Raw genomic sequence first — 25,522 nt, 5'->3', positions numbered from 1 at the left:
CTCCCATTTCTTTAAGAACTTGCCATAGTTTGCCATGGTCGACACAGTCAAAGGCTTTTGCATAGTCAATGAAGCAGAAGTAAATGTCTTTCCGGAACTCTCTAGCTTTCTCCATAATCCAGCGCATGTTTGCAATTTGGTCTCTGGTTCCTCTGCCTCTTCTAAATCCAGCTTGCACTTCTGGGAGTTCTCGGTCCACATACTGCTTGAGCCTTCCTTGTAGAATTTTAAGCATAACCTTGCTAGCGTGAGAAATTAGTGCAATTGTGCCATAGTTGGAGCATTCTTTGGCACTGCCCTTCTTTGGGATTGGGATGTAGACTGATCTTCTCCAATCTTCTGGCCACTGCTGAGTTTTCCAAACTTGCTGGCATATTGAGTGTAGCACCTTAACAGCATCATCTTTTAAAATTTTAAATAGTTCAGCTGGAATACCATCACTTCCACTGGCCTTGTTATTTGCAGTGCTTTCTAAGGCCCATTTGACTTCACTCTCCAGGATGTCTGGCTCAAGGTCAGCAACCACACTACCTGGGGTATATGAGACATCCATTTCTTTCTGGTATAATTCCTCTGTGTATTCTTGCCACCTCTTCTTGATGTCTTCTGCTTCTGTTAGGTCCTTCCACTTTTGTCCTTTATTATGGAAATCTTTGTACGAAATGTTCCTTTCATATCTCCAATTTTCTTGAACAGATCTCTGGTTCTTCCCATTCTATTGCTTTCCTCTATTTCTTTGCATTGCTTGTTTAAGAAGGTCTTCTTGTCTCTCCTTGCTATTCTTTGGAAATCTGCATTCAATTTCCTGAATGTTTCACGATCTCCCTTGCATTTTGCGTGCCTTCTCTCCCCCGCTATTTGTAAGGCCTCATTGGACAGCCACTTTGCTTTCTTGCATTTCCTTTTCATTGGGATGGTTTTCGTTGCTGCCTCCTGTATAATGTTACGAGCCTCCATCCATAGTTCTTCAGGCACTCTGTCCACCAAATCTAAATCCTTAAACCTGTTCCTCACTTCCACTGTGTATTCATAAGGGATTTGACTTAGATTGTATCTTACCGGCCCAGTGGTTTTTCCTACTTTCTTCAGTTTAAGCTTGAATTTTGCTATAAGAAGCTGATGATCTGAGCCACAGTCAGCTCCAGGTCTTGTTTTTGCTGACTGTATAGAGCTTCTCCATCTTTGGCTGCAGAGAATATAATCAATCTGATTTCGATGCTGCCCATCTGGTGATGTCCATGTGTAGAGTCGTCTCTTGTGTTGTTGGAAAAGCGTGTTTGTGATGACCAGCTTGTTCTCTTGACAGAACTCTATTAGCCTTTGCCCTGCTTCGTTTTGATCTCCAAGGCCAAACTTGCCAGTTGTTCCTTTTATCTCTTGACTCCCTACTTTAGCATTCCAATCCCCTATAATGAGAAGAACATCCTTCTTTGGTGTCACTTCTATAAGGTGTTGTAAGTCTTCATAGAATTGGTCAATTTCAGTTTCTTCAGCACCAGTAGTTGGTGCATAAACTTGGATTACTGTGATGTTAAAAGGTCTGCCTTGGATTCGTATCGAGATCATTCTATCATTTTTGAGATTGCATCCCAGTACAGCTTTTGCCACTCTTTTGTTGACTATGAGGGCCACTCCATTTCTTTTACGGGTTTCTTGCCCACAGTAGTAGATACGATGGTCATCCGAACTGAATTCACCCATTCCCGTCCATTTTAGTTCACTGATGCCCAGAATGTCAATATTTATTCTTGCCATCTCATTTTTGACCACCTCCAACTTACCCATGTTCATGGTTCTTACATTCCAGGTTCCTATGCAATATGTTTCTTTACAGCATTGGACTTTCCTTTCGCTTCCAGGCATATCCACAACTGAGCGTCCTTTCGGCTTTGGCCCAGCCGCTTCATCAGTTCTGGATCTACTTGTACTTGCCCTCCGCTCTTCCCCAGTAGCATGTTGGACGCCTTCCGACCTGAGGGGCTCATCTTCCAGCGTCATAACTTTTATATGCCTGTTGTCTTTGTCCATGGAGTTTTCTTGGCAGGGATACTGGAGTGGCTTGCCAGTTCCTCCTCCAGGTGGATCACGTTTGGTCAAAACTCTCCACTATGACCTGTTCATCTTGGGTGCCCTGCTCGGCATAGTTCATAGCTTCTCTGAGTTCTTCAAGCCCCTTCGCCACGGCAAGGCAGTGATCCATGAAGGGGAAATGAAGGTATAAGTAGCCAATTAAGCAAGTGGCAAAGGAAGCATTTTGAGGCTTTACAAAATCTTTATAGCATTTGGGAGCACGTGATAGTTGTTTAACCCACCAGTAATATTTTGACATTGGTGTTGTATGAAAGCGCGCACCTGAAAGCTGACTCTAGTTCAGTCAGCCCTGGACAAGGAAGTTGGAAGAGTCCTTGCTGAGCTGTTCCTTTTATTCCCTCTTATCTCTCACCCAATCATTTTTCTGAACTTCTGAGTGCAGCTGAGCAGTTTGCTCAGGTGGGGCTGGCTGGTTTCTCCAATTGGAGAACTTTTATATAGCTAAAAGAGATGAAAGGAACTGGTGGCAAGGTTTTCTAGCTGGGCATGGGAGGCGGTTGTGCTCCCCATCTCTGCCTTTCAAAGAGGTCCACTTGTACAGTAAATTGATTTTAAGGACCCCCTGTAGAGCTGAAAAATGCAAGGTTTTTGTACCCTTGGCACAATTTGAAATCATGGATTTCTCTCAGCCTATCTGAGAAGTCCGGCTTGTTGTAGGGGAGAATTGGATCATGTGGCTACTTGAGCTTGGGAATACATCTTCTGGATGTCCCCTCTTGACATTGCAGGCTCGAGGCTTGTTTCATGATAGTGGATGCTGCAGGCCAAAAGATCAGCTTTGCTTCCTTTAGGTGCGCAAGTTAATTAAAAGATGGGGAAAGTCGGGCCATAAGTAGGTCATTGTCATTTGTCACTGCTATTTGGCAGAAGCAGCACTGAGGCTGATAATACTATGCGGTTCATCCAAACACTTCCCCCTTCCTTAATCATCTGTTTCTTAATCGTAAATCAAACACACAAGGGCATCAATTTCTACACATTCCTGTATCCTTTAAAAAAAAAGATGTATCCCTATTAGAAAAGTATAGCTATTATTACTGAATGCTGGTGGAATTATGGAATTATTTATTCCAGAACTTGTTTTTGATGCCAGGGCTCAACCTTGGGAAAGCTGAAGAAGAAAGCCAGTGGAGGGTTTGTGAGTCTGAGTCTGTGTACACCATTACCCTTTTATGTTATAACTAGTAGCTACATATATGCACACACACACACACACACACACACACACACCTCAATACTTGGTTTTAATGTGGCATTACTCCTTTGTGGGTTAATTTCATAATGACACTTTCATAGATAATACCCACAGTTTTGACTCCATTGCCAACACATGTTCTTGTCATCCTGGCTATACAACTACCTTTTTAAAATCTGGAAAGTTGCTTTCTTTTGCTTTCTAGCTGGTTTAATAAAAATAAATATGCCTGATCAGTTATTTTGCATGCTTGACTCTCTGTTAGGGTGGATAGGGCTCTTGCATCTCCAATAACTGTATAGGAAAGGGGATTTCAACAGGCATATAATGCATGAGAAAGCTATACCTGTTGAGATTCCCTACATAATAAACCGCACCTCTTTTTCACCTGCCCCTCCCCCTCAATTCTTGTTGATCAGCAGAGTCTCTGCAAGATACCTGTCTGTTGGATATGATGGGAATCTCAGTAAGTAAATACTATAAAGGGCAGTCTATAAATATATAAAACCAGGCAAACAAATAAATGACATTTGAACTCCTCTACCTTGTGCACAGCCCAGTCGGATGCAACATTAACGCATCACATGCATGGTTAATACATCAGCTTCCCCCTGGGATGTGATGGTGGCAGTTAGTTAATGCTGCACAGGACTGGACTTTCACATAGCAGAGAGGAGTTCAAACCCTGCCTTTGGATCTCCATTGTACAGGCAGTGGCCTTCAAGCTGCTGTTCTGCGCTTGCAGAACTCAGTGGAGATTACTTCTGACTACACATGCATACGATTGCAGGTCAGGACATTTGAGCCAATCCTGAGATTGTACTAGACATTACTATAAACACGGCTGGTGTCATTTTGTGATGGTGCTGTATCATGTACAACTTGATGAAGTCAGGGCACAGGTGGGTTTGACAACACATTGCAGAAGGAGAAGAGTGAACGTGATATATGGCTGCTATTTTTAACAGTGGCTCAGTGTCCGCTGCAAACTTTTATTTATTAGCTGGATTTATATTCTGCCTTTCTACATACTGCCTAAGTCAGAGAATGATAAAAGCAAAAATAAGAGAAGAATTGCATTAAAAAAAAATTCAGTGTACAAACAAAATAAGAGCAAATAAGCCTTGTGAAGAAAAAAACAAAACCCAGTCATTTCGGAGAATGAGCAGCCATACAAAATTATATTAAATCACAGGCTGAAGTCCTAGTTGTTACCTGTTGGTGGAAGACCATCAGGAAGTGGTGAGCCAGGCCTTCTTTGGAGTCAGGAGAGGGGTTCCATAGCTTGGTACCACCCACGAAAAGTGCCAGAAGCAGAGCATCTGATATTGGTGAGACAGAGAGCAGAGGGTCTCCCTAAGATCTTTGGACCCATACATAGGCTGTTATGTGAATAAGCAGTCTTGGAAACAAACCAGTAGCAAACCCCAGGGCTGGATTAACCATTAAGCAAAATAAGCACGTGCTTGGGGTATCAAGGAAAAGGGGGCATTTCCATTGCTGGATGTTTAACATTAATGGTCACAAATTGCTCAGCTGAGTTCTCATTTTTTCAGTTGAAGTATATTAACAAAACAACTATGAAACAAGGCAGGATTAATGCCTTATCTCTACCAAGTATAGAAGCTGATGTGTTACTTAATATTAGTTCTAAGGGTCTGATCAAAGACTTTGCAGTTAGAAAAAGTAGGAGAATTTTTTTTCAAATATAAAATGGAAGTATACAAAAATGAAGAATATTTTCCATTTTACTGTAGGTTTTGTTTCATTTTGAAAAAATAAAATTTTATTTTATGGTTTATATTACGAATTAGATATATATGGTGGCACCAAAATGTTTTCAAGTGCTTAGGGCCTCTGAAGATCTTAATCTCGTCCTGGCATGCCACCCCTCAATATCATACGTGGCAGTTATCCAAGCAAGATCAAATTCTGCCATGAACTGTAAAAATGGTATTGTGTACATGACAGTACATATTATACTAGAGGAATCTTGAATCTGTCTATTCTGACCCTTGAAATTAAGGATCAATATAAAGTGTGGTGTATTTCAGCTTCCATTAAAGTTTTTAAGAACATAAACACGATGGGATAGAAGAATCTGTTTTGGTTTTTTCACTCCTATTTTGTTTGTTTGGTGGGAGAGGACAGCTCCCAACTTCCTTTGGAGTTGCAACATCATTGCTACTTATTAAAAATAATGAACTATCTTACCAGTCATACACTATGTGTCTCCCCTTCCCCCTCTGTAGATTTAATTAGCGTTTTTTTACCCCTTTTGCTAGGCTGGCAGAGCTGAGAGGAGGAAAACTGCATCAATTTGAAACCTTGTTAGAAATTTATGAAGTGCTAAAATGTTTTATTCCCAGAGGCTGGTTTGCCAGCTGTCACTGGTAAGCCATTCGCTGCCTGCCTGTGAGTTTGTCTGCGGTAGCAAAGGGAGGCAGTGGGCCACAGTCAACAAGAGCCTGTACATCATTTGGCAGATTATACACTCAATAATTAGCAGGAAGTGGAGTGCAACTAATTACTTTTTCCACAATTGGCCAATGACATTTTAGAGGAGGCCAATATGGTGTTTGACAAGGAAAGTGCAGAATGGAGAAGATGTTTTGGTCTTTATAGATTTAGAGCGATGGAACAGACTCCTCCCCATGTCATTGAAACCAACCCCTTGGCTCTGAGGCAGGGCGTGTTACAGTCAAAGCATTCCTGATCAATTTTATTTATTTAATATCCTTGCTTTTTAAGTGGCACAACAGTGGCTTCCAGGTACAAATGAAAAACTATGTGGTAACTACACGGGCTATAAAAATAAAACAACGAACTCCAGAAATAATCAACAGTACAAAGCCAACATAAGACATTCATCAGGGGGAAAAAACCCCTATATAAACATGTGATAAATTAATTGGGGAAGGCTTGGAATGAATGAGAGGTCCTGAGAAAAATCTCTAGGAGGGAGTTCCATATATGTTGGGTGCCAACCTGATCTTTCCTGGGGGATAAGAGACCAGAGAGTCTGACACCAACCCTAAAGCTCAGGCACATTAAAAAGGGTGTTGGTGGTCCTTCAAATAATTGTTTAGGGCTGCAAAGGAGAATGCAATCACTTTAAATTGTGCCTGGAAACAATTTGATAGCCAGAGTGAGTGATGGGGGAATCCTCCTGAGCAGTAATTGATGTGGTACATTGGCAGGGGGTAGAGGGGGTGATGGTAACAATTCCATGCCCTACTTTGCTTGAACAAAAGTGCATTCTGTTCCTGCAAAGCCACCATTCACCCCCCCCAAAAAAAATCTGGTCAAGAATACAGTGGTACCTCGGGTTACAGACGCTTCAGGTTACAGACACCGCTAACCCAGAGATAGTACCTTGGGTTAAGAACTTTGCTTCAGGATGAGAACAGAAATCGTGCTCTGGCGGCGTGGCAGCAGCTGGAGGCCCCATTAGCTAAAGTGGTGCTTCAGGTTAAGAACAGTTTCAAGTTAAGAACAGACCTCCAGAACAAATTAAGTTCTTAACCCGAGGTACCACTGTACACACCGCCTTATGTGGATAAAATTGCATTGTGGTGTAGTGGTTAAGAGCGATAGACTCGTAATCTGGGGAACCGGGTTCGCATCTCTGCTCCTCCACATGCAGCTGCTGGGTCACCTTGGGCCAGTCAGACTTCTTTGAAGTCTCTCAGCCCCACTCACCTCACAGAGTGTTTGTTGTGGGGGAGGAAGGGAAAGGAGAATGTTAGCCGCTTTGAGACTCCTTTGGCAAAAAGCGGGATATCAAATCCAAACTCTTCTTCTTCATTTTGGAACAAATTCGCCTGAACTTAACCTTCTAAATTATGGTTTCCAAACATTGGTTGCCTTCTTCTCTGAGCACGTGTCACCATTTTTGTTCAGACACATTCTTCTTTATCTCTGTAGCTCTATAATGCCATTTAACAATGGAAAGAGATATTCAGATTAAGAGGGTATGAATCCAGCTGAGGTTCCTGGATGAAAATGAACTCCTACCCCTACAACTGTTATGAAAGAAAATGCTTTGAGTTCTTACATACAAAGTAATACTGTTTTAAAAGCTTTTAAACTGACATCAGAGTTCAAGGATGGTAAGATTCTGTATGGTCAATAAGTAATTTCCTGTGATGCATTGCTGATTTAGAACCAGATTCTGGTATGAACTTGATAAAAGCAGTGATGTAATAGGCGGCAAGAAATCTAAATTGATAAAGGTAGGTGCTAGGTAAGCACTGGTGTCTATGTTCAGATAAACAAAAGTTTCACTACACTGTTGGGGGATTGGTGCCACCATATGCACATCTCACTATTAAAAAAAAATTGTTTAACGGATTTCACATTTATGTTGCATATCAATTATTTCTACAGTTCAATGTGAGAGTTAAAATAACCACCTTAAATTCTTTAAGCAGAAGAGAAATGCATTTTTGACAGTCAAACAGGATGGTAAAATCATGCAAAGCCAGGGAGCAGGGCCACTAATTGTGTGAGGAACGCATAAAATGCCTTGCTGTGTGCTAAATTACACTTCAGGCCTTCTCCATTCTGCAGAGCTGAAGGTGTTCAAAACTGAAATGCTTCCATGATCTGCTAATTGACTTTGCGAGCTACATGATCAACCACTATACCCCAAAGCAGATGTACTGCAAGTTGCTTTTGACTGACAAAATGAGGGTGCAGAAATTCTGCTTGCAAACAGAAGCACGCTTGGGTAATCTTATCTTAGAATAGAAACTGGTCCCAGCCCTGGTGCTTTGGTGTGTGTAATGGAGCAAAATGTGTTAAGATGAGCACTGGTGCTTTGTTTTTATTTGAGGCTGCTTGTGAAAAAACACAGCCTACCTTTTGTTTTAGAATAAGCTCAATCTCATTTGCACATGTGCTAATATTATATATATATGTACACACAACAGAATTGCACCTTGCCTACATATGAATGAAGATAGCTTCTTGGAAGCCAACTTTCTCCTCTATGAGTTTGGCCTTTAAAGTTCATTTCTCTGTGTACATTTCTGAAGAGTTAAAAAGAAAACCCCACAAGGTCACTTCAAAGAACTTATTAGCAAAGTGGAAACACTTAAATATTTCACATAGAAGTGGAGGAACCATTAGGAAATAGTTAATAGGGAATATAGAAAAACTAAACTAAACCTTTGTCTCTCTCATCTTGCAATTAAAGGAGTTATATTATATTTTGGTCCTGGAAAATAAAATTAGAAATGTGTTCCTGGGTTGTCTACTCTACACCTTGCATGGATCAAGACACATTTTCTCTATACTATTTTGTTTGTTTGTTTATTTATTTATTTTTGTTTACAATGTTTTAACTCCCCTTCATCAAAAAAAGATCTCCAGGGAGTTTACACATCTCTCCAGTTAAAACAACAAGCTACACAATAAAATAGTAAAATTTAAACTAAAAATAAAAAAGTAACAAGTCCTGCTTTTAAAAAATCTAAATCCTAAAACAAAACAATAACAGAAATCCTAACAAAAAAACAACAACCAAGCAGCATCACTCTGGCTTAAAGAGGTGTGTTTTCAGGCCATGTCTGCAATTGCCTAAGGAAGGAGCCAACTGTGCCCCTAGGGGCTGACAGTTCCATAGGTCCTCCCTGCATTACTATCCCATGAGCTACAATCATCAGTGAGCTCAGGAGAAGGGTCCCCTCTGCAGATCTTAAAGCACAGACCAGCAGATAATGGAAGAAGAATTGCTGCAAGTATGTGAGACTTGCTAGAATGTTTCTCTGACTCATTGAGAGCAAAGTTCAACAACTGGGTTTGTTATTTGTTGCGATGGGAATGAGAGTAAAAACATTGCATGCTCCTTGGGGGTCTTTGTATGTAAGGGGAGGAAGTTTTGTATGGCTTATAACAGGCACTTTTATTATGCCAACTCAAACACTGAACTTGGATGTCCCACCTGAGTTGGCCTATGTGAGTTGTGTTTGCGCTTGCAGTCACAAGACCTCGCACACTTGGAGGTTAGAGCACTGAATCTCTCAAAGTAAAGATTATGGGGTTACACATTTGGATACAAACCATTCCCTTACTCGTTTTTAAATGCAAAATGTTTACTGAATACTTGTAATTGTGATTAATGCTCATCATTTGAACGATGCCTTTACTGAATTTCAATTCTTACAAAGACCCTGAGAGGATTGTTAGTATCTGCTTCTTCAGTATTCAGCTTGTCAGTATTTAGCCACACGGCAACATCTTCAGTAGTCTGCATATGTAAGCTCTCTCAGATATGCACATCATGCCTTCCACACCACAACATCCCAGTTAAGAATGGTATTGGTGAGCATTATTATGTTGTTTGCATATATCTCCTAAGCAGCAACGATGAGCCTACTATAGCAAGAAAGCATTGTTGTATATATGGGGGAGTGCTTTGCATTGGGGCAGGAACCACCACTCCCATGAAATAGTCTGCTGCCTTGGAGCTTTTATGAAAAAGCAAAATCCCTCTGGATATTGTGGATGACAACTCCTGTGAGTCCCAGCCACCATGGCCAGTGATCAAAGATGAATTATGGTCTGCAACATCTGGAGGACACCACATCAACAGCTGTTGTCTCTGTGCTAGTGATACTACCATAGGCTACGGGTGAGGTAGAAATTCAGTTCAGTTTTTAATGTGAACCTACCTAATTTGCACTTTCCAAAACATCCCTATCTTTAGAAATTTTCACTTCTCCAAATTTTGTGATGCAGTTCTCCAACGAAATAATGAGTATGAAAATTAATTTAGTAGGAGAAGATGTACACAAAAATACACGTATTAATGAAATGACGTATAACATGCATTATGTTAGGTGAAAACTCCTATGTGTACATAGGAGAAATTTGCACTAAAGTGCTGATGAATTTTCATGCAGAACTTTTTGTTTTTTAATCGCAAACTGATGCAGAAATGTGGAGAACTGAACTTAAAGCTGGAAAAAAAATAGAAAACCAGAGAAACAGCAACTTACAGATTCATGAGGTCCATGGAGTGCCTTCGGTCTAGGACAAGGGTAGCTAATGTGGTGCCCTTCAGAAATTCTTAAAACTAAAACTCCCTTCATCCCTGACTATTGGCCATGTTGGCAGGGGCTGATGGGAGTTGTAGTCCAAGAGCTTCTCAAGGGCTCCACATCAGGTAACCCTCTGGTTTAGGAGGTTTCCTGTGGGTGCTGCTGTGAAGGTTTTAATCTCACAGTGAAACTGTACCTGTCATGAATTCAGGCAGCATTAGATTGATGTGACACCCGGCCTCTGAATCCCATTGGAATAATGCTATGCTGTTTGTCCCCATCTCATATTATGTAAATCTGTTGCAAGGTCACATGTTAATGTTTGACAGTTGGGCAAGTATTGGTTGTGTTCTGGTTTAGGTGAAAGGAAACTTTTTAAATGGATGTATTAGTTGTGACGTGGCTACTTCTTTGTGTTATCAGACTTAAATGTTCTAGGTTATCCATTTACTTAGCTTGTACCTGTGAAAGATACAAGCAGCATTTTAGCAAATGACAAAATAGAAAGAGGATATTAGATACCGTCATTCTACCTCATAGCCCTCTTCTTGCACATAATGCCATTAAATTGTGATAATGATTACACATAATGATTGCTTCTTACTTTGATTTCATTCAAAATATCTCTTTTATCTCATCATTATTTATATGTTAAATCAGGCTTCATAACCTACATGACTGCTGATTATATGACACAGGTATTTAATTAGCACCTGCTGGAAGTAGAAGATTAAATTATTTTGCCAAATAGACTGCTCTTTATTTATATTTAACTGCTACTTGCAGTGTAATCCTATTCATTTTTACTCAGAAATGAGACTCATTGTTTTCAATGGAGCTTGCTCCCTAGTGTGTTTAGAGTTGGGAATTCAAGCTGACAGTCTTGAGCACACTTGTTATGGAGTAAACCCAATTGTACACAGTGGGTCTGACATCTGGATAAACATGTATAGCAATCCACTGTCAAGGCATCCTTTGGTCCAGGAAAGGACTAAAGGTTGATGCAAATGGTGGAATCCAATTGGGACTCTAAAGGTAAAGGTAAAGGTACCCCTGCCCGTACGGGCCAGTCTTGACAGACTCTGGGGTTGTGCGCCCATCTCACTCAAGAGGCCGGGGGCCAGCGCTGTCCGGAGACACTTCCGGGTCACGTGGCCAGCGTGACATCGCTGCTCTGGCCAGAGCCAGAGCCAGAGCCAGAGCCAGAGCCAGAGCCAGAGCCAGAGCCGCACACGGAAACGCCGTTTACCTTCCCGCTGGTAAGCGGTCCCTATTTATCTACTTGCACCCGGAGGTGCTTTCGAACTGCTAGGTTGGCAGGCGCTGGGACCGAGCAGCGGGAGCGCACCCCGCCGCGGGGATTCGAACCGCTGACCTTTCGATCGGCAAGCCCTAGGCGCTGAGGCTTTTACCCACAGCGCCACCCGCGTCCCCAATTGGGACTCTAGTGCTCCCCAAAAGGCATTTGATCCAGTGGACAGCTCTGCTAATGGAAGAAGAGGAGGGGATTTTTTGTTGACCCCTTCCGCAATCCATAGTGTTCCCCAAAAATCTCCTCCAAAGAGGAGCCAGGATGAATATGGAGGGGAGTCACACTTACAGGGAGAAGGGAAAATATGTATACACCCATTAAGGGGCAACATGAGAAACATGCCCTGCTGGCATGTTTCTCATGCTGGCTTTCCTGTATCTCACAAAGGCTCCCCTTGAAATTTAAGAACTCTGGAAGCACAGGGTTCGTCATTTGTATGCTTAGTATGAAAAGTATTCTCAGACACTTGACTGCCTTAATTTTAGACGTTGCTTTATTGTCTAAACTGACCAAAGATATATTATGTGTTCCTTTAATTATGGCACAGGTTAGGTCATGGTCCTGTATTTTGGGAGCTGTGATTCGTGTTTTGCTTTATATTTAGGGCACTACTGTGCTTCAGCTGACCTAGCCTCCTGTGATGGGCAAACTGTCAAATGTAATGAAATCAATGTGGAATCCTTATTCCTAGTGGGAAAAATCAAGTACAGTTAAGAATTAACATTAGTAAATATCCTGGGGGGACATTTCAGTCTATGGCAGATTAAGGGGTGGGGGATACATCATAACTTTAAATCCAGTGTATAATGTAGTACTGTAGATCATCACCATATTGCCCAGCTTTAAAAAGGTGGTCCTACAACATAAGGGAATGAGTGATTATATTTATATCTCACCTTTCCTCCAAGTTGTTAATGGTAGCATATATGATTCACACCCACCCACCCTGCTTTATCCTCACAACAACCCTGTGAGGTAGGTTAGGCTGAGAGACTGTGGCTGGCCAAAGGTCACTCAGTGTGCTTTGTAGCTGAGCAGGGATTTTAACTTTGGTCTCCTGGTCCATCACTCTAACCACTACATCACACTGGTTCTCCCTTCCCTGTCTGGGGATAAAAAATATGCATTATCTGGCCCTTACCATGTTGTTTTCCATCTTCGGATGGGAACTAAATTTCTACTCTCATCACTTGTTTCTTCCACAGCCCTCATGCTCCTCCCTTCATGGTGGGAGCAAACCAAATAGGAAGTTCTCTGTTAACTATAGTTTCCCATTCCTCCAGACCAGGAAATGAAAGTTAACAGTTTTAGAACCAGGATATGAAAACCATGGTTTGAAGGTGGCTTGTTCCAGAATTCCCTGTTGACCATTTTCCTTCTTAGGACAAAATGGGAAATTAATGAAAGATTCCCTGATCTCCCATTGTGAAGGCTGGAGCAGAATGACCAAAAGGCTCATTAATATCTCTGCTTGTTAAATAACTTCAAAAGGCTCAAATGAACAGTATTTATATAAGCCAATCCTATTTTGGAAATGAAACTGGAAATGAAACCAGAGGTTATTACCCTTTATTTGCATGCAATGCCTTAGGACATCCTATATGTTTAGTTTTTGCCTCTCCCCCTGTTTTAAACACAAAACCGTTGCCTTTATGTTGTTTGCCAATATTTTCCAGCTCCCTAAGCAAATATTCTAAAGGCATATGTTTTATAACTTATTTCTTAAACAACTCCCCCACTCAATCACAAAACACTCAAGTGCTGATTTACAGCCCACATCCACCCTGCGTTTCCCCCCTTTTCCTTTCATTGTAATCATTATCTGCTACAACATTAGAGAAGGCGTGCAGATCAGAAATAAATGGTATCTTTCTAGCTGATTAGAGACTTGCATCTAGGATTCTTGCCATTCATTATCTGCAAGTGCGTGCTCCCTGTGTTACTGAAAAGACAAGGCAAAAATGCTTATTATGCTTTCAGCAATTCCACTCATTCTGCTTCCTTTTATGGTTTGACCTAGGGACATTTGACTTAAAAAAAAAAATGGAGGAAGCTTCCTTTGATTTAATAGTAAGTTCTGTCCTGCAAAACTGAATGGGAATGTAAAATCTTCCATTTTGCAAAGAGTCCCCCTTTTTTTTTGCTGGCCTTTTTTGTAGTTGAAAACAATTACATGCTTAATTATGCTTATTAGAGGATTTGATTATGAGATTGCTTTAGAGGAATGTGTTGGTGGAATGAAAAGTTGAATGTCTTGTTGAATTATGAATAGTAATTTGAGAAAGGTGCAATTTTGTTTTTGTTCATTTTCGACATGCTATAATTTTATATTGTTTAGCCCTAAAATACTAATAACTTGGCATCCATTAAATGTGCATGACATGGATAGTAATTCTATAGTTTTAAAAGAATGTATCAGTGGGAACTCTTTTTCACTTACAACAGGATTTACGCACATCTTTACCCATATGTGGTAATGTGACATCAGATTCCACATCCTGCCTGATTTCCCCCCGCTATTTCACAGAATAAACCTTGAAGGTGGTGGTGATGGTGGGGAAGCTTTTGCATGTCTTTGCATGCTGAATTGTACTTTTATCTTATTATACACTGAGTCTTTGTGATGGGTATTTACAGCACAGTTTCTGCAGAGCTGAATAACTAGATTTTGTGTGTGTAATAAATATACATGAAAACAGGTATGGTACATTAACTTGACATAATGCCAGTTCTCTGCCAGAGCTTTAAAACAGTAACTTGAAATTTTTGTACTGAAGTTGACATAAAACAAGTTTAATATCTTTCCTACAGTTGCTGTGCATGGGAATATGTGGTAACTGAGGATAGGAGTGGGCCGACATCACCGGATAGGCTGTTAGAAATCTTGTCTTGTCTGTAGCTGTTGTTGCTTGTTTATGATTAAAAAAAACCCCTCTGACTTCCCGCTTATTGATATTGTAGGTCTTTGTGCTAGGAATGACTTTGTTTAGTGCAATGATTGAAAACCAGAAAGTAAATATATATAAAAAAATATGCAGCTTGCTGTGGAGGACACAGATTTGTGTGTATGTGGCCAGTTGCACACCATGTCAGATACTTGGAGTGTGCATTGGCTGTGTGTGTGCCCTGAATGGCAACACAAATCAGGGTGATTTGCTTTAGTTTTCACATCACTGAGTTCAATTGTGGTGTTAACAAGTTGTGTTAAAGTGGGTCAGAGAGTGCCCAGCCTTCTAAATATCATTGTTGCTTTAGTTTTTTCATAGGACTAAGCATACAGCCAACCCCATGGTGAAAAAGAGCCTAGGGAAACACCCAGAGCATGCAAGAGGGGAAAAAAGCACAGAGGAGGAGGTTGTGGGTAGATAGGTGGGGGATGTTTTGTATTGGTGAACAGATCTAACTTTTGATGATTGTAGTGAATTCTGCCCTCCCCTGCAGTGTACTCCATTCACAGTGTTATGGGGGAGGAATAAACAGAGTTGCTTTTCACATGGGTTGTCATTTTACTCTGTTTTTCCTAACAATTAAAAAACACAGTTCACTCTCTCTCCTTTTCTTCACAAAGGGTACTTCCAGGAAGCAGAGTGAGACAGTGAGAAACTTTCCAAATGACTAACACTTAGTGTGGATTTATCACCTTCTTATTTATTTCCATTATTCAGGGAGCCCACCCCACCCCCTTTTGAAATATGTGCTGCCATGCATTGTCATTCTGTGTGCAAAAGGGATGGGGGTGGCGGGGGCTCCAGAAGAGCAGAAAGAGATGAACCTGGAGATTCCTCATACTTGCCGTTATCCAGTGGCAGAAACAGAAAAAAGAGGGGGCATAGAAGGGGTAAATATATTTCTAGGTAGACGAGTTAGGTCCCACATGTTAAGATTTCTGAAAAACAACAACAGCATATGCTATTTACAGAGTGCAGCAATTGTGGTGGGGTTGGGGGAGAGCTGCTGCTTTGGGGGTGCTTGCTCTCTGTCCCCTCCTCCCGTACCACTCATGCTGTTTTCACCTCCCAGTGATCAAAGCATTTGCTTGAAGTAATGGAAGGAAGGTGTAAAAGGATTTTACAACCCCATTCAATTCACTGGGGGCTAAGTGTTGTTTCAACACACTTTGACTAGTGCTGCAATCTACTGACTAGTGCTGTAGCTCAGGAGCAGAGCATCTCCAGACAGAGCAGGCAACATGTCCCAGCATCAATCTCCAGCATCTCCAGGTAGAGCTTGGAGAAATTCCTGGCCTGAAATCCTGGAGAGCTGATGCCAGTCCATGTAGACAGTTCCAGGCAAGATGGACCCACGACTCTGATTCAGTATTAGGCAGTTTCCTGTGTTCCTAACACCACAATCTTATAGCTGATGTACATTTATTTATTTGCACTTTTGTCAGGCTTGAGACTTTAAGAACCAGCTTATATACATTTATTTTTTGCCTAAAAGCCCCTTCTGTTGCATTATTGTTCCTCTCCAAATGCACCCTTGAACTTCCAGCATGTTCAGATCCCTAATAAATTCTTCTAAGATGAGAAGCTTGAGTAATTCATTTAATGGAAGCGAGTCTATTCTCCAGGGAGATTTGGTCATAACCAAGCCATTGTCCCTTCCATACTTGTTACACAGAGGGCCAAAACTGTTAAAGGGACGGTTGAAATAGAAGCTAGCATGCCCTTCCGTTTTACAGAAGCCGTGACGCAGATGTCCTTGTATAGCAACACTGCTCAAGTAATCATAGCAGATTTGCAATTACTTTCAGCCCTGCCATTTCCCCCCTCTCTCGTTTATGTCTTCTGCCATCTGTTCCATGGTGTTTCCTCTTTAAAATTATGCAACTCTCATTCATAGTTACATGTTAGCTCCCATTTTGAACTGTGTTATGGTTATGCTCAATACTGCAGCAGATAAATGAACTGATTTATTATGACCAGCTCTGACCTCAGATGAGAACATTTCACTCCCATTAAATCTATGGCTCGGTGCTTTTAACGTCCCAATGACTGAGACTGTTTTTGGCAATGAATAATTTGAGTTTTAGTTGGATGTTGCAGGAAAAGATTGGAGAGACACATGTTATAGTTTACCCATGTCTTTCATAAATGTATCCTCCATTATTATAAACAACAACAACAAATTAGTTACAGCTGTTCCTACTGAGAATAATGATTGCAACGATGAGGATGGGCTATGGGTGCTTTGCATGCAGAAGATTCCAGGTTCTGTCCCTGTCCAGCTTAAGCTGGGAACGACTCCTATCTGAATCCCCAGAAACCTGCTGCAAGTCCCTGTATGCAGTATTGAGTTAGATGGATCAGTGGTCTGACTCTGACACAACATGCTCTTATGTACTTAGAAATACTACAGCCCTTTTTATGTAGGGTTGTGCAGAATTGTCATTGAGTTTATTTTTCACAGCAAAAGGTGGCATTTTGCAGGGGGGACAGAACTTTCCCAGGGGAAAATAATAATCACCTTTTGCTCTGAAACTGCAATCCCTTCCCATTTCTTGGAAATCCCCCCCCCCCCGGGAATAAATCACAATAGCATTGCATTGTAAAATGTCTTCTTTTAAAGGGGCTGCAACAGCTACTTTTGAAATAAGGGATCTGTTTCCCCTTTTCTTGCTGAGAGAGGGACAGGATTGTATTGCACCTAGCTACACTATCAACTTTCTTAAAATAAAGAAGCGACCATTGGTGCACAACCGTGCACAAGTCCATCAACATGGAACGAAAATGGAACGAAAATGGGGCAGAGTGGGGGGTAATGGGTTGAGGTGGACTTTGCACAGTCCGCTAACCTGTGTGGGGGCCAGGAATGGAACCCCTGCACAAACGGGAGTTGCCTGTAGTTAAGGTTTCGGGTCCTGTTCATGCGCTACCTGAAAAATTGCTGAGACAGGGAACGAAATCATTTACGGAGGAAAAAGTCCTATTGAACTTACAGGTTCATAGTGTATGGTGTAACATTAACCTTAAGGGAGCCAGTGTGGTGGTTCATGACACGTTTGTACATATCTTATGACAAATCAATAAAAATTAGTTAAAAGAAGTAAGACTAGGACAGGAGAGATCCAAGTTTGAATATTCACTCAGCCATGAAGCTGTCTGGGGAGTCCTGGGCTAATCACTAGGTCTCAGCTTAACCCACACCACACTGTTGGGGGTATAAAATGGGGTGGGGATCATGAGACTAGGGATGTGGGAGACACTGACTCACTTCCCCCCTAAAATATTTCAGACCAATGTGGACATAAAGAGAACTGAACTTAAGACTGGCGAAATGAGAGGAATGAGTCCTTGGAGGAAATGTAGGTTTTAAATGCAAGCAACAAACCTTCTTACCAACTTCTTCTGTTCAATGATAGTTAACAATAGTGGGTAACAAGAAAGTGCCAGAATCCAAGCTTGCCTGGTAGAAGCGGGTTTTCTGCTGCCTTGCATTTTAAATTCTTGCTAGTGTTGTTTATGGGGAATACTGAATCGTCCTGGTTGCCTATATTTGAATTTGGCTGAGCCAAATGTCTCAGAAACTATTAGTCTTTAGTGTTTTATAATGTTCTAATAATGTTTTTCCTTTCTCCTGTGGAAACCTGTGAGTCTCTTTGGCTGCCCTTAATGAGTCTGATAAGCTTTTAAAATCTGCTTTGCCCGCTGTATGCTGCAATCACACTGATGTATTTTGGCCTCCAAAATTGTTCATAGTGATGAATGTCACCTGAAAATGAGTGCTTATTAATGTTCATTATGTGGTTAATTCTCTCTTCCTGACATGCATGCGAATACTATTAACATGAATGAGAGCTACACAGTGGCACCAGTGAGAAATAGGCACATTGATACCAACACCATGAAGTGCCTACAGTTTCTCTAAAAGGAAACAGTACATTTTATTGTCGTAGTTTCTGTTTGAATCCTCAGTCTAATATCTTCTGTTTAGAAATTTCCACATGCAAGTTTGAGGAAACTATGAAGAGTCCATATTGTCAACTGTAGCAGCCTCCTCTTTTTATCAGCTGTGGGGAAACTTTGGCACTCCTGATATTGCTGAACCATTGGCCAAGCTCGTTGGGACAGATGGGAATTGGAGTTCAGCAACAACTGGAGGGCTCATGGTTCCCCGCACCTGTTCTTTTTTCCCCACCCCATTATATGTGGGCAGCCTTCTTCCATGGAAACCTCCATACCAGGCTCTTCTGGTTCCCTCAAGCTTTGAAGTTCAGGGGGGGGGGGGAGGAGTGTTCCCTGGCAAAGGGCCTCTTCAGTAACTGCATCTAAGCTGTGGAAATCCTCCGTCTCCTTAATATGGACTCCTGGCACCTTCTTTAATCTCCGATTGACTCCTGGCAAAACAGACCACCCTGTCCACTCATGATTTTAATGTCTATATATATATTAGATTCACATATTTAAGACTGTAATTCTATACATTCTCACCTGGGAGTAGGTTCCATTGAACTTTGTGGGGCTTACTTCTGAGTAGGCTTGTGTAGAATTGCACTGCTAGCTGCCTTTTAATTTTTTGTATGGACTGGTTGTAGAGTTTCTTACTGCTGTTCTCTTTGAAATTATTTTGTTTAATTTCTACTACATGTTTTTGAAGGAATATTTATTGTTCAATAATGATGATAATCTTAATCATGTACTCTGTCTTTTCTCTCATGAGAGCCTAAGGAGGTTAACAATAGAGTGTACACAGATATGCACACCACACAAATTACACATTGCCAGTGGGACTCATAAACAATATAAGAAATATTGCTGTTATAGATGGAAATAGCAATGTTCTAAATAGTGACAATAATGTATCAAAACATATGGTGAAATGAATTACAACACTGAAACATAAAAATAGATGCAATAGAGAATTGTATAGTAGCTGAGAAACCACTGGGTGAACTGAGAATACAAAATTCCTCCTTGTTGAATGTTTCTGTATTCTCACAAAGTAAAAGGAGGGCGAGACTGGAGTCCTCTGCACACCTATCTAGGAGAATGATACTGTACAGACTTATTTGTGAGCTTACTTGTGCAGAATTGCACTTTGAGTTGCTTAATTCAATCATTCATGTTCTCTACTTCAATTTTATTCATACTATTATTTTTTTTTAAAAAAAAAAGCTTTTATGCCCTGCTTACACTGAACTTGCCTTTGATTTTTGTCTCTTTATGTGTAAATAAATATTTGAAGGCAGTTTGGATTCATCAAGGGCAAAAATGCTAAGATATTTTTTTTTGTTCTTTAGTTGCTACAATTCTGGATTAGATTCTGTCCTCTGATAAGTGTGTGCCCAGATGATATTTTGCCTCTAATATGTAAGAGATAAAGGCAATTTTAAATTAGAATGTTGATTAATTATGAATAGGTAATGGGGATTCTTTTATATTTACTTATTAAATGAGTTTAAGATGGAAATCAATAGCCTTGAACACTGGATGCAAAGATTGCAGATTATATTTTGTCTTTTCGCATGTAGTTGCATTAAAATATATCCAGCTGAACACCCTAGGAGTGGTTTCACAAGTGATATGATGACTTTTAAAAAATCTAATATTTTTAGAAACTTGTTGACGTGTTTATTGTACATGCCACAATGATATTTTTATGATATCCCACAGAAATGCACTTCATTTGCCATGAAAAGGCACTAATGTTAGCTGTCAGTCGCTCCTTTTCCCCCTCCACAGAGAAATGCAACCACACCTATTTATCTCTGAAGAATGTGGTTGCCACTTTTTCTCTGGCTTTGCTCCTGTGCTTTTTAACAGTGGCCTCTCAGAGAAATGTGAAAGCAGAAGCTTTTCTAATCATTTATCTCCACTTGTTTAATTTCTGTGTGTCAGGCTGCTGTTAAATGCACAAAAGCAGGGCCAGAGGGGAGGGGTGGAATGCCACCAGCGGCTGGTGTAAGTGGCATTATTTTGTTGCCAGCATCCAATTAACTATTAATTTAATTCCTTGCATTTTGAGGTAACCCACTTACAAAACATATTTCTTTGGCTCTTAGCAAGCAACCCTGCTTAGTCCTTGGTTCATAGTTTTGACAAAATTGTTTTATGCCAAGCCAGGAAACGTCCTATTAATATCTGCACTGCTGTTGGTATTCAGCACAGCACATGGCCCTGCACTAGTTTGTATTCAAATCTTCTGCCTCTTGTGTATTCAAGTCACATCTGTTTTCTTTGACTAACAAAGTGAAGTTTCTATTGCAGCTGATGCAACCCTGCAGGGTTACTTTGAATCAGCATGTGCTGCTTTTTGCAGCCATTAGCTATGAGAACCTGGACTGCCAGTTATCACTTTGTATCAGTGTCTCACAGTTTTGCCCAGGGGTACTTTGAGAGTCTTCTTTCTCCAGCTTTTTAAAAATAAAAATGTCAATTACCAATCTCCCTGTTCTTGCAGTTTGGGTCATAATGTCTAATGGTTAGACCTGGGTTGGGGCCAAGAAAGTGAACATCTTGATGCTGGAAGGGTAGCGGATGTGGCGGCATGAATGTGGCGAAGGAAGAGGGCAAGGAGGGACTAAGTAGAAACATAGATGGACTTTTTGGGAGTGGTTCTCCTCCTGAGTTAGGCATGAGAGGGAAGCTGTTAGTTTTCCCGTAAGAGAACCTGAGAGGAAAAGCTGCAAGGTTGTTATTACAGTTGCATAGGAAACCTGCTGTCCAGGGTGCTGAACCTTCTCCTTCAAGAGCAAGTTCTCTTGTTTTCTGAGAGATTAGTTTAATCATCAGAATATTGACTATTACAAAAGCATAAAATGTAAAGAGAACTAAAATGAAGAAGAAGAAAGGTATCATTTACAAAGATCAATGTAAAATTTTTTTTGTGAAAGAGGACAATGCTACTGGCATCTTAATGAAAGTATGATGATCGCTCTTCCTATTTTATTTAAAATAAAAAATGCTGACAATGTTTGAAAGTAATTTCATTTGCTTTATCCAAAACAGTAACACTATTCCTGCTTGTTATCATATTCTTTGCCCTCTGATCTGAAGTCCATGACTTCTTAGTTAATTAAATTGGTTACAGTTTTCTACCATGACACCTGAGCAAGGAAATTGCCATCTTCCACGTGAATCCAGTTTCTCTAGCAACCTTTGTTTCATTGCAGTTTGCAAACCAAAAGATAATGCCCTATAATATAGAACAATGTCCAGCTATTGCAAAATCCCAATTAACAGTACCATGTCATCCTTAATGAACACATAAGAGGAAAACTTACTTTAATACCCCTACCCCTTGCTAACTATGTACATTTCTGTTTCTGTTTTGCAGTTTTCGGTGAAGATCTACATACCAGCTTATATTTTGTCAATGCATCTTTGCAAGAGGTAGTGTTTGCTAGCACCACAGGGACTCTGGTGCCCTGTCCTGCAGCAGGGATCCCTCCTGTGACGCTCAGATGGTACCTAGCAACGGGCGAGGAGATCTACGATGTTCCAGGGATCCGCCACGTCCACCCTAATGGCACTCTCCAAATTTTCCCTTTCCCTCCTTCAAGCTTTAATAACTTAATCCATGATAACACTTACTATTGCACAGCTGAAAATCCTTCAGGGAAAATCAGAAGTCAGGATGTTCACATTAAGGCCGGTGAGTACAGTCAAATATTGCTCTGGTTAGTGTGCTAGATGGTGGTGTAGCATAGAAATGTGGCTTGGTTCATGTCCAGTGTCTTACTGGCCAGGCAGAAAAATGAGAAATGTAATGTTTACAGGAATCAAAATAGGAGAACATCTACACAAGATGTTGCAACTAGGGTGGCAAGATGCAAAAGAGAACAAGGTCTTGCACTGTTAGTAGTTGTGTGACAAGCTGCACAGCTGAAATGCATTTTGCAACACAAGGTGCAGGAACCCTGTTTTATTTTGCATCTGACCCATCCCTAGTTGCAACCTTCCAGATACTGTGATATTTCAGAATACTGGTAGGGGATTGCTTTCAGGAAAAACTATCCTAATCAGACTATGTAGATGGAAAATTAATAGGCTAGGCTGGACCCTTGAAACAATAGTTTGTTTGTTTGTTTGTTTGTTTGTTTGTTTGTTTGTTTAAAAAAGCAAATGGCCTGTTGTGTGTTAAAAGACGGAAAGTAATTTCTTGCTTTATTTTCAGATATATCGTCATCAATGAAAACAAATGCAACTGAATCCACTTGATGTTAAATTCTGCATGTTACCAAATTGCTACTATAGAAAATTTGATTTAATATAGAGTATGAAATTAAATATAAAGCAAGTTGGTTTTATGTGTTGTGAAAGAATTCACAAAATCCCATTGTGCCAGTAATATGCTTACGTTAGAGCCAAGGATGATTTCCCACAAAAATAATAATCACATTTTCATCTTTGTTAACAGCTTTCTCTTTCGCTTCATCTGTTTCCACTCACTAAAACAAATCTTTGGGGACATCTGTGTTACAGACTCATATGCATTTAACTGCCATAGCTTTCCTTTATAAACGCAGGGTGGGCCATTTTTCAAAGGGGTCTTCTCTGTTGTTTCGTTTACCAACACTCTCTATTATGGGGAACTTGAACTTCATTGCATAGCCTGTGACAGGACCTAATCAACAGGGAAGATCTAGTGAGTCTTTCCAGGTCTCCTTAGTCAGGGTCCCATATAGCACCAGAACCCTAATGTTATTCAAGACTGAGTAGAATATCTTAACCCTTCTTGGTTCTTCCAATAAAGTTGTTGATATACTTTTGGTCTCTAGGCATTGTTCTACTATAAATGCCTGATACGTGGGTGGTGCTGTGGTCTAAACCACTGAGCCTCTTGGGCTTGCGATCAGAAGGTTGGTGGTTTGAATCTGCACAACGGGGTGAGCTCCCGTTGCTCTGTCCCAGCTTCTGTCAATCTAGCAGCTCAAAAGCATACCGGTGCAATTAGATAAATAGGTACCACTGTGCCAGAAAGGTAAAAGGCATTTCTGTGTGCTCTGGCTTCTGTCAGGGTGTTCTGTTGCACCAGAAGTGGTTTAGTCATGCTGGCCACATGTCCCAGAAAACTGTCTGTGGACAAATGCTGACTTCCTCAGCCTGAAGCGAGATGAGCGCCGCACCCCATAGTTACCTTTGACTGGGCTTAACTCTCCAGGGGTCCTTTACCTTTTACCTTTACTATAAAAGGATTCAAAAGAACACATGGAAGGCATTTTCTTCCTGGTATCAGAAGCAGCCAAAGCTGCCTACATGGGCTGCTCAGAAGTCTCAGACTTCATAGAAGTAGATCTTTTGCTAGCCAATACACTTTGACATCAGTTATCATCCCTCTTCAGCATGAGTCAGGCAGCAGTTCTTTGGGGTCACATCCTCGCATCAAAAGAGTCCATCAAGCAGTCTCTCTATCCTTTCCTGAATCTCAGCAGAATCTCAATATAAGGGCTTTAATGAAACATCCTCCTTCCTTGTGGGACATCTTTGGGAGATGAAAAGACTAATGAGTACGCTTTACACAAATCTGAAGTGGAGTCCCAAAGATGGTTGAATGGCATCTTGTACGTCTCCTTCCAGCAACTCCTGCAGCCAAGCTGGTGCCAAATGTACTGCTCTGCTTTCCTTTGGACCACATCAGCAAGGGGGGGGGGTCTTGTTGTCTGGGTAGCCCAGAACCTCCATACACACTGCCCAGGCTTGTACCTTCAAGAGGACACTTTAGTGCTGCTAACACAGCAGAAACAACATGGGGGGCAGCAGTTACGAGTTACCAGTCTCTGCAGCCACTGTGATTTTCCAGTGGTTTGACTTTGGCCCTGGAGGCACACACCATTGTTTCTCTTGACAGATGGATGCCAAGAATAACAAATAATATATGGTGTCCTCTGCTTTCCCCTGTTCAGTCACCAAATAGCTTCATCTATGAAACAGTTATCAGACTATTAGAACTGTTGTTCACAAGTTTCATGAGGCTGGAGTAAACGACTGATATATTAATATACAATGCTACAACATTAGTAGAAAGAACTAACATGTCATTGGATGGTGGGGCCCAACATTTTTCAAGCTTCTGGACAAAACCGCCAGATAGTAAGAAATGAGTAAACAATGGAAGAAAAACAGCACTGTTCCCATTTCCCTAGAATGCATTTTAACTCATCTGTCAAATGTTCTTCATCCTGAGTGAATACAATTTTTCAAGGTCCATTTCAAGAGAACTATAGCAGAATTTGATTCTGTTGTAGGTTTTTGATTTGGGCAAATTTGGCCAGAGGGCTCCTGAAAGCTAAAGGACTCATAGGCCTCAATATATTTTGCCTGCGTTTCTGCAGGAGAATGCATTTTTCTGCATTCTTTCACTACCTGATGTCTCCTTATTTTGCTGTGTTTTAGTTTTACGGGAACCATATACAGTCCGTGTGGAGGACCAGAAAGCCATGAGAGGCAATGTAGCGGTCTTCAAGTGCATTATCCCCTCCTCTGTGGAGGCATACATCACTGTTGTCTCATGGGAGAAAGACACAGTCTCACTCGTCTCAGGTAGGCCTTGACTTCATGGTCCCATACCACCTCCAGCATCTACTTTTTCTGCTATGTTTGATGTTTCCTTTGAGTTGAAGGTAGCTGGCACCAGTATTCTGGAATGCCTTCCCTGCTGAAATAGGAAAGGCCCCTTAATAATGGCATACTTCTGGCTCCTGAAAACATGCCTATTTAGGCAAGTGTTCCCCTAAACTGAACTTCTGTTCTTACTGTGTTAATTGTTTTTAGCTGTTTTAATTGCCATGCTTTTTAACTGTTTTTATATCATATATTTTAATGAAGGTTGTTTTAGTGTCCCAATGGAATGGTCATGGCGGGTTTTTTTAGTTATCTATGTTTTTTATAATTGATTTTATAGTTGTAAACTGCTTAGAAACCACTTTACCATGTA

General features: G+C 40.9%; 1 protein-coding gene across 1 annotated transcript in view; it reads left to right on the top strand.

Annotated features, from left to right (window-relative positions):
* The window catches only part of DSCAM (DS cell adhesion molecule), a 331,349-nt gene that overhangs the window by 31,789 nt on the left and 274,038 nt on the right, over nt 1–25,522 (top strand). The window contains exons 2-3 of the mRNA XM_079974881.1: nt 21,923–22,240; nt 24,982–25,128. Of these exons, the coding sequence (XP_079831007.1) occupies nt 21,923–22,240; nt 24,982–25,128 (465 nt within the window). The remainder of the gene's footprint in view (nt 1–21,922; nt 22,241–24,981; nt 25,129–25,522) is intronic.

The sequence above is a fragment of the Podarcis cretensis genome (genome assembly GCF_951804945.1).
Source record: "Podarcis cretensis genome assembly, chromosome: 4".
In the NCBI taxonomy this organism is placed as follows: domain Eukaryota; kingdom Metazoa; phylum Chordata; class Lepidosauria; order Squamata; family Lacertidae; genus Podarcis; species Podarcis cretensis.
This window is presented reverse-complemented; position numbering and strand designations above follow the sequence as displayed.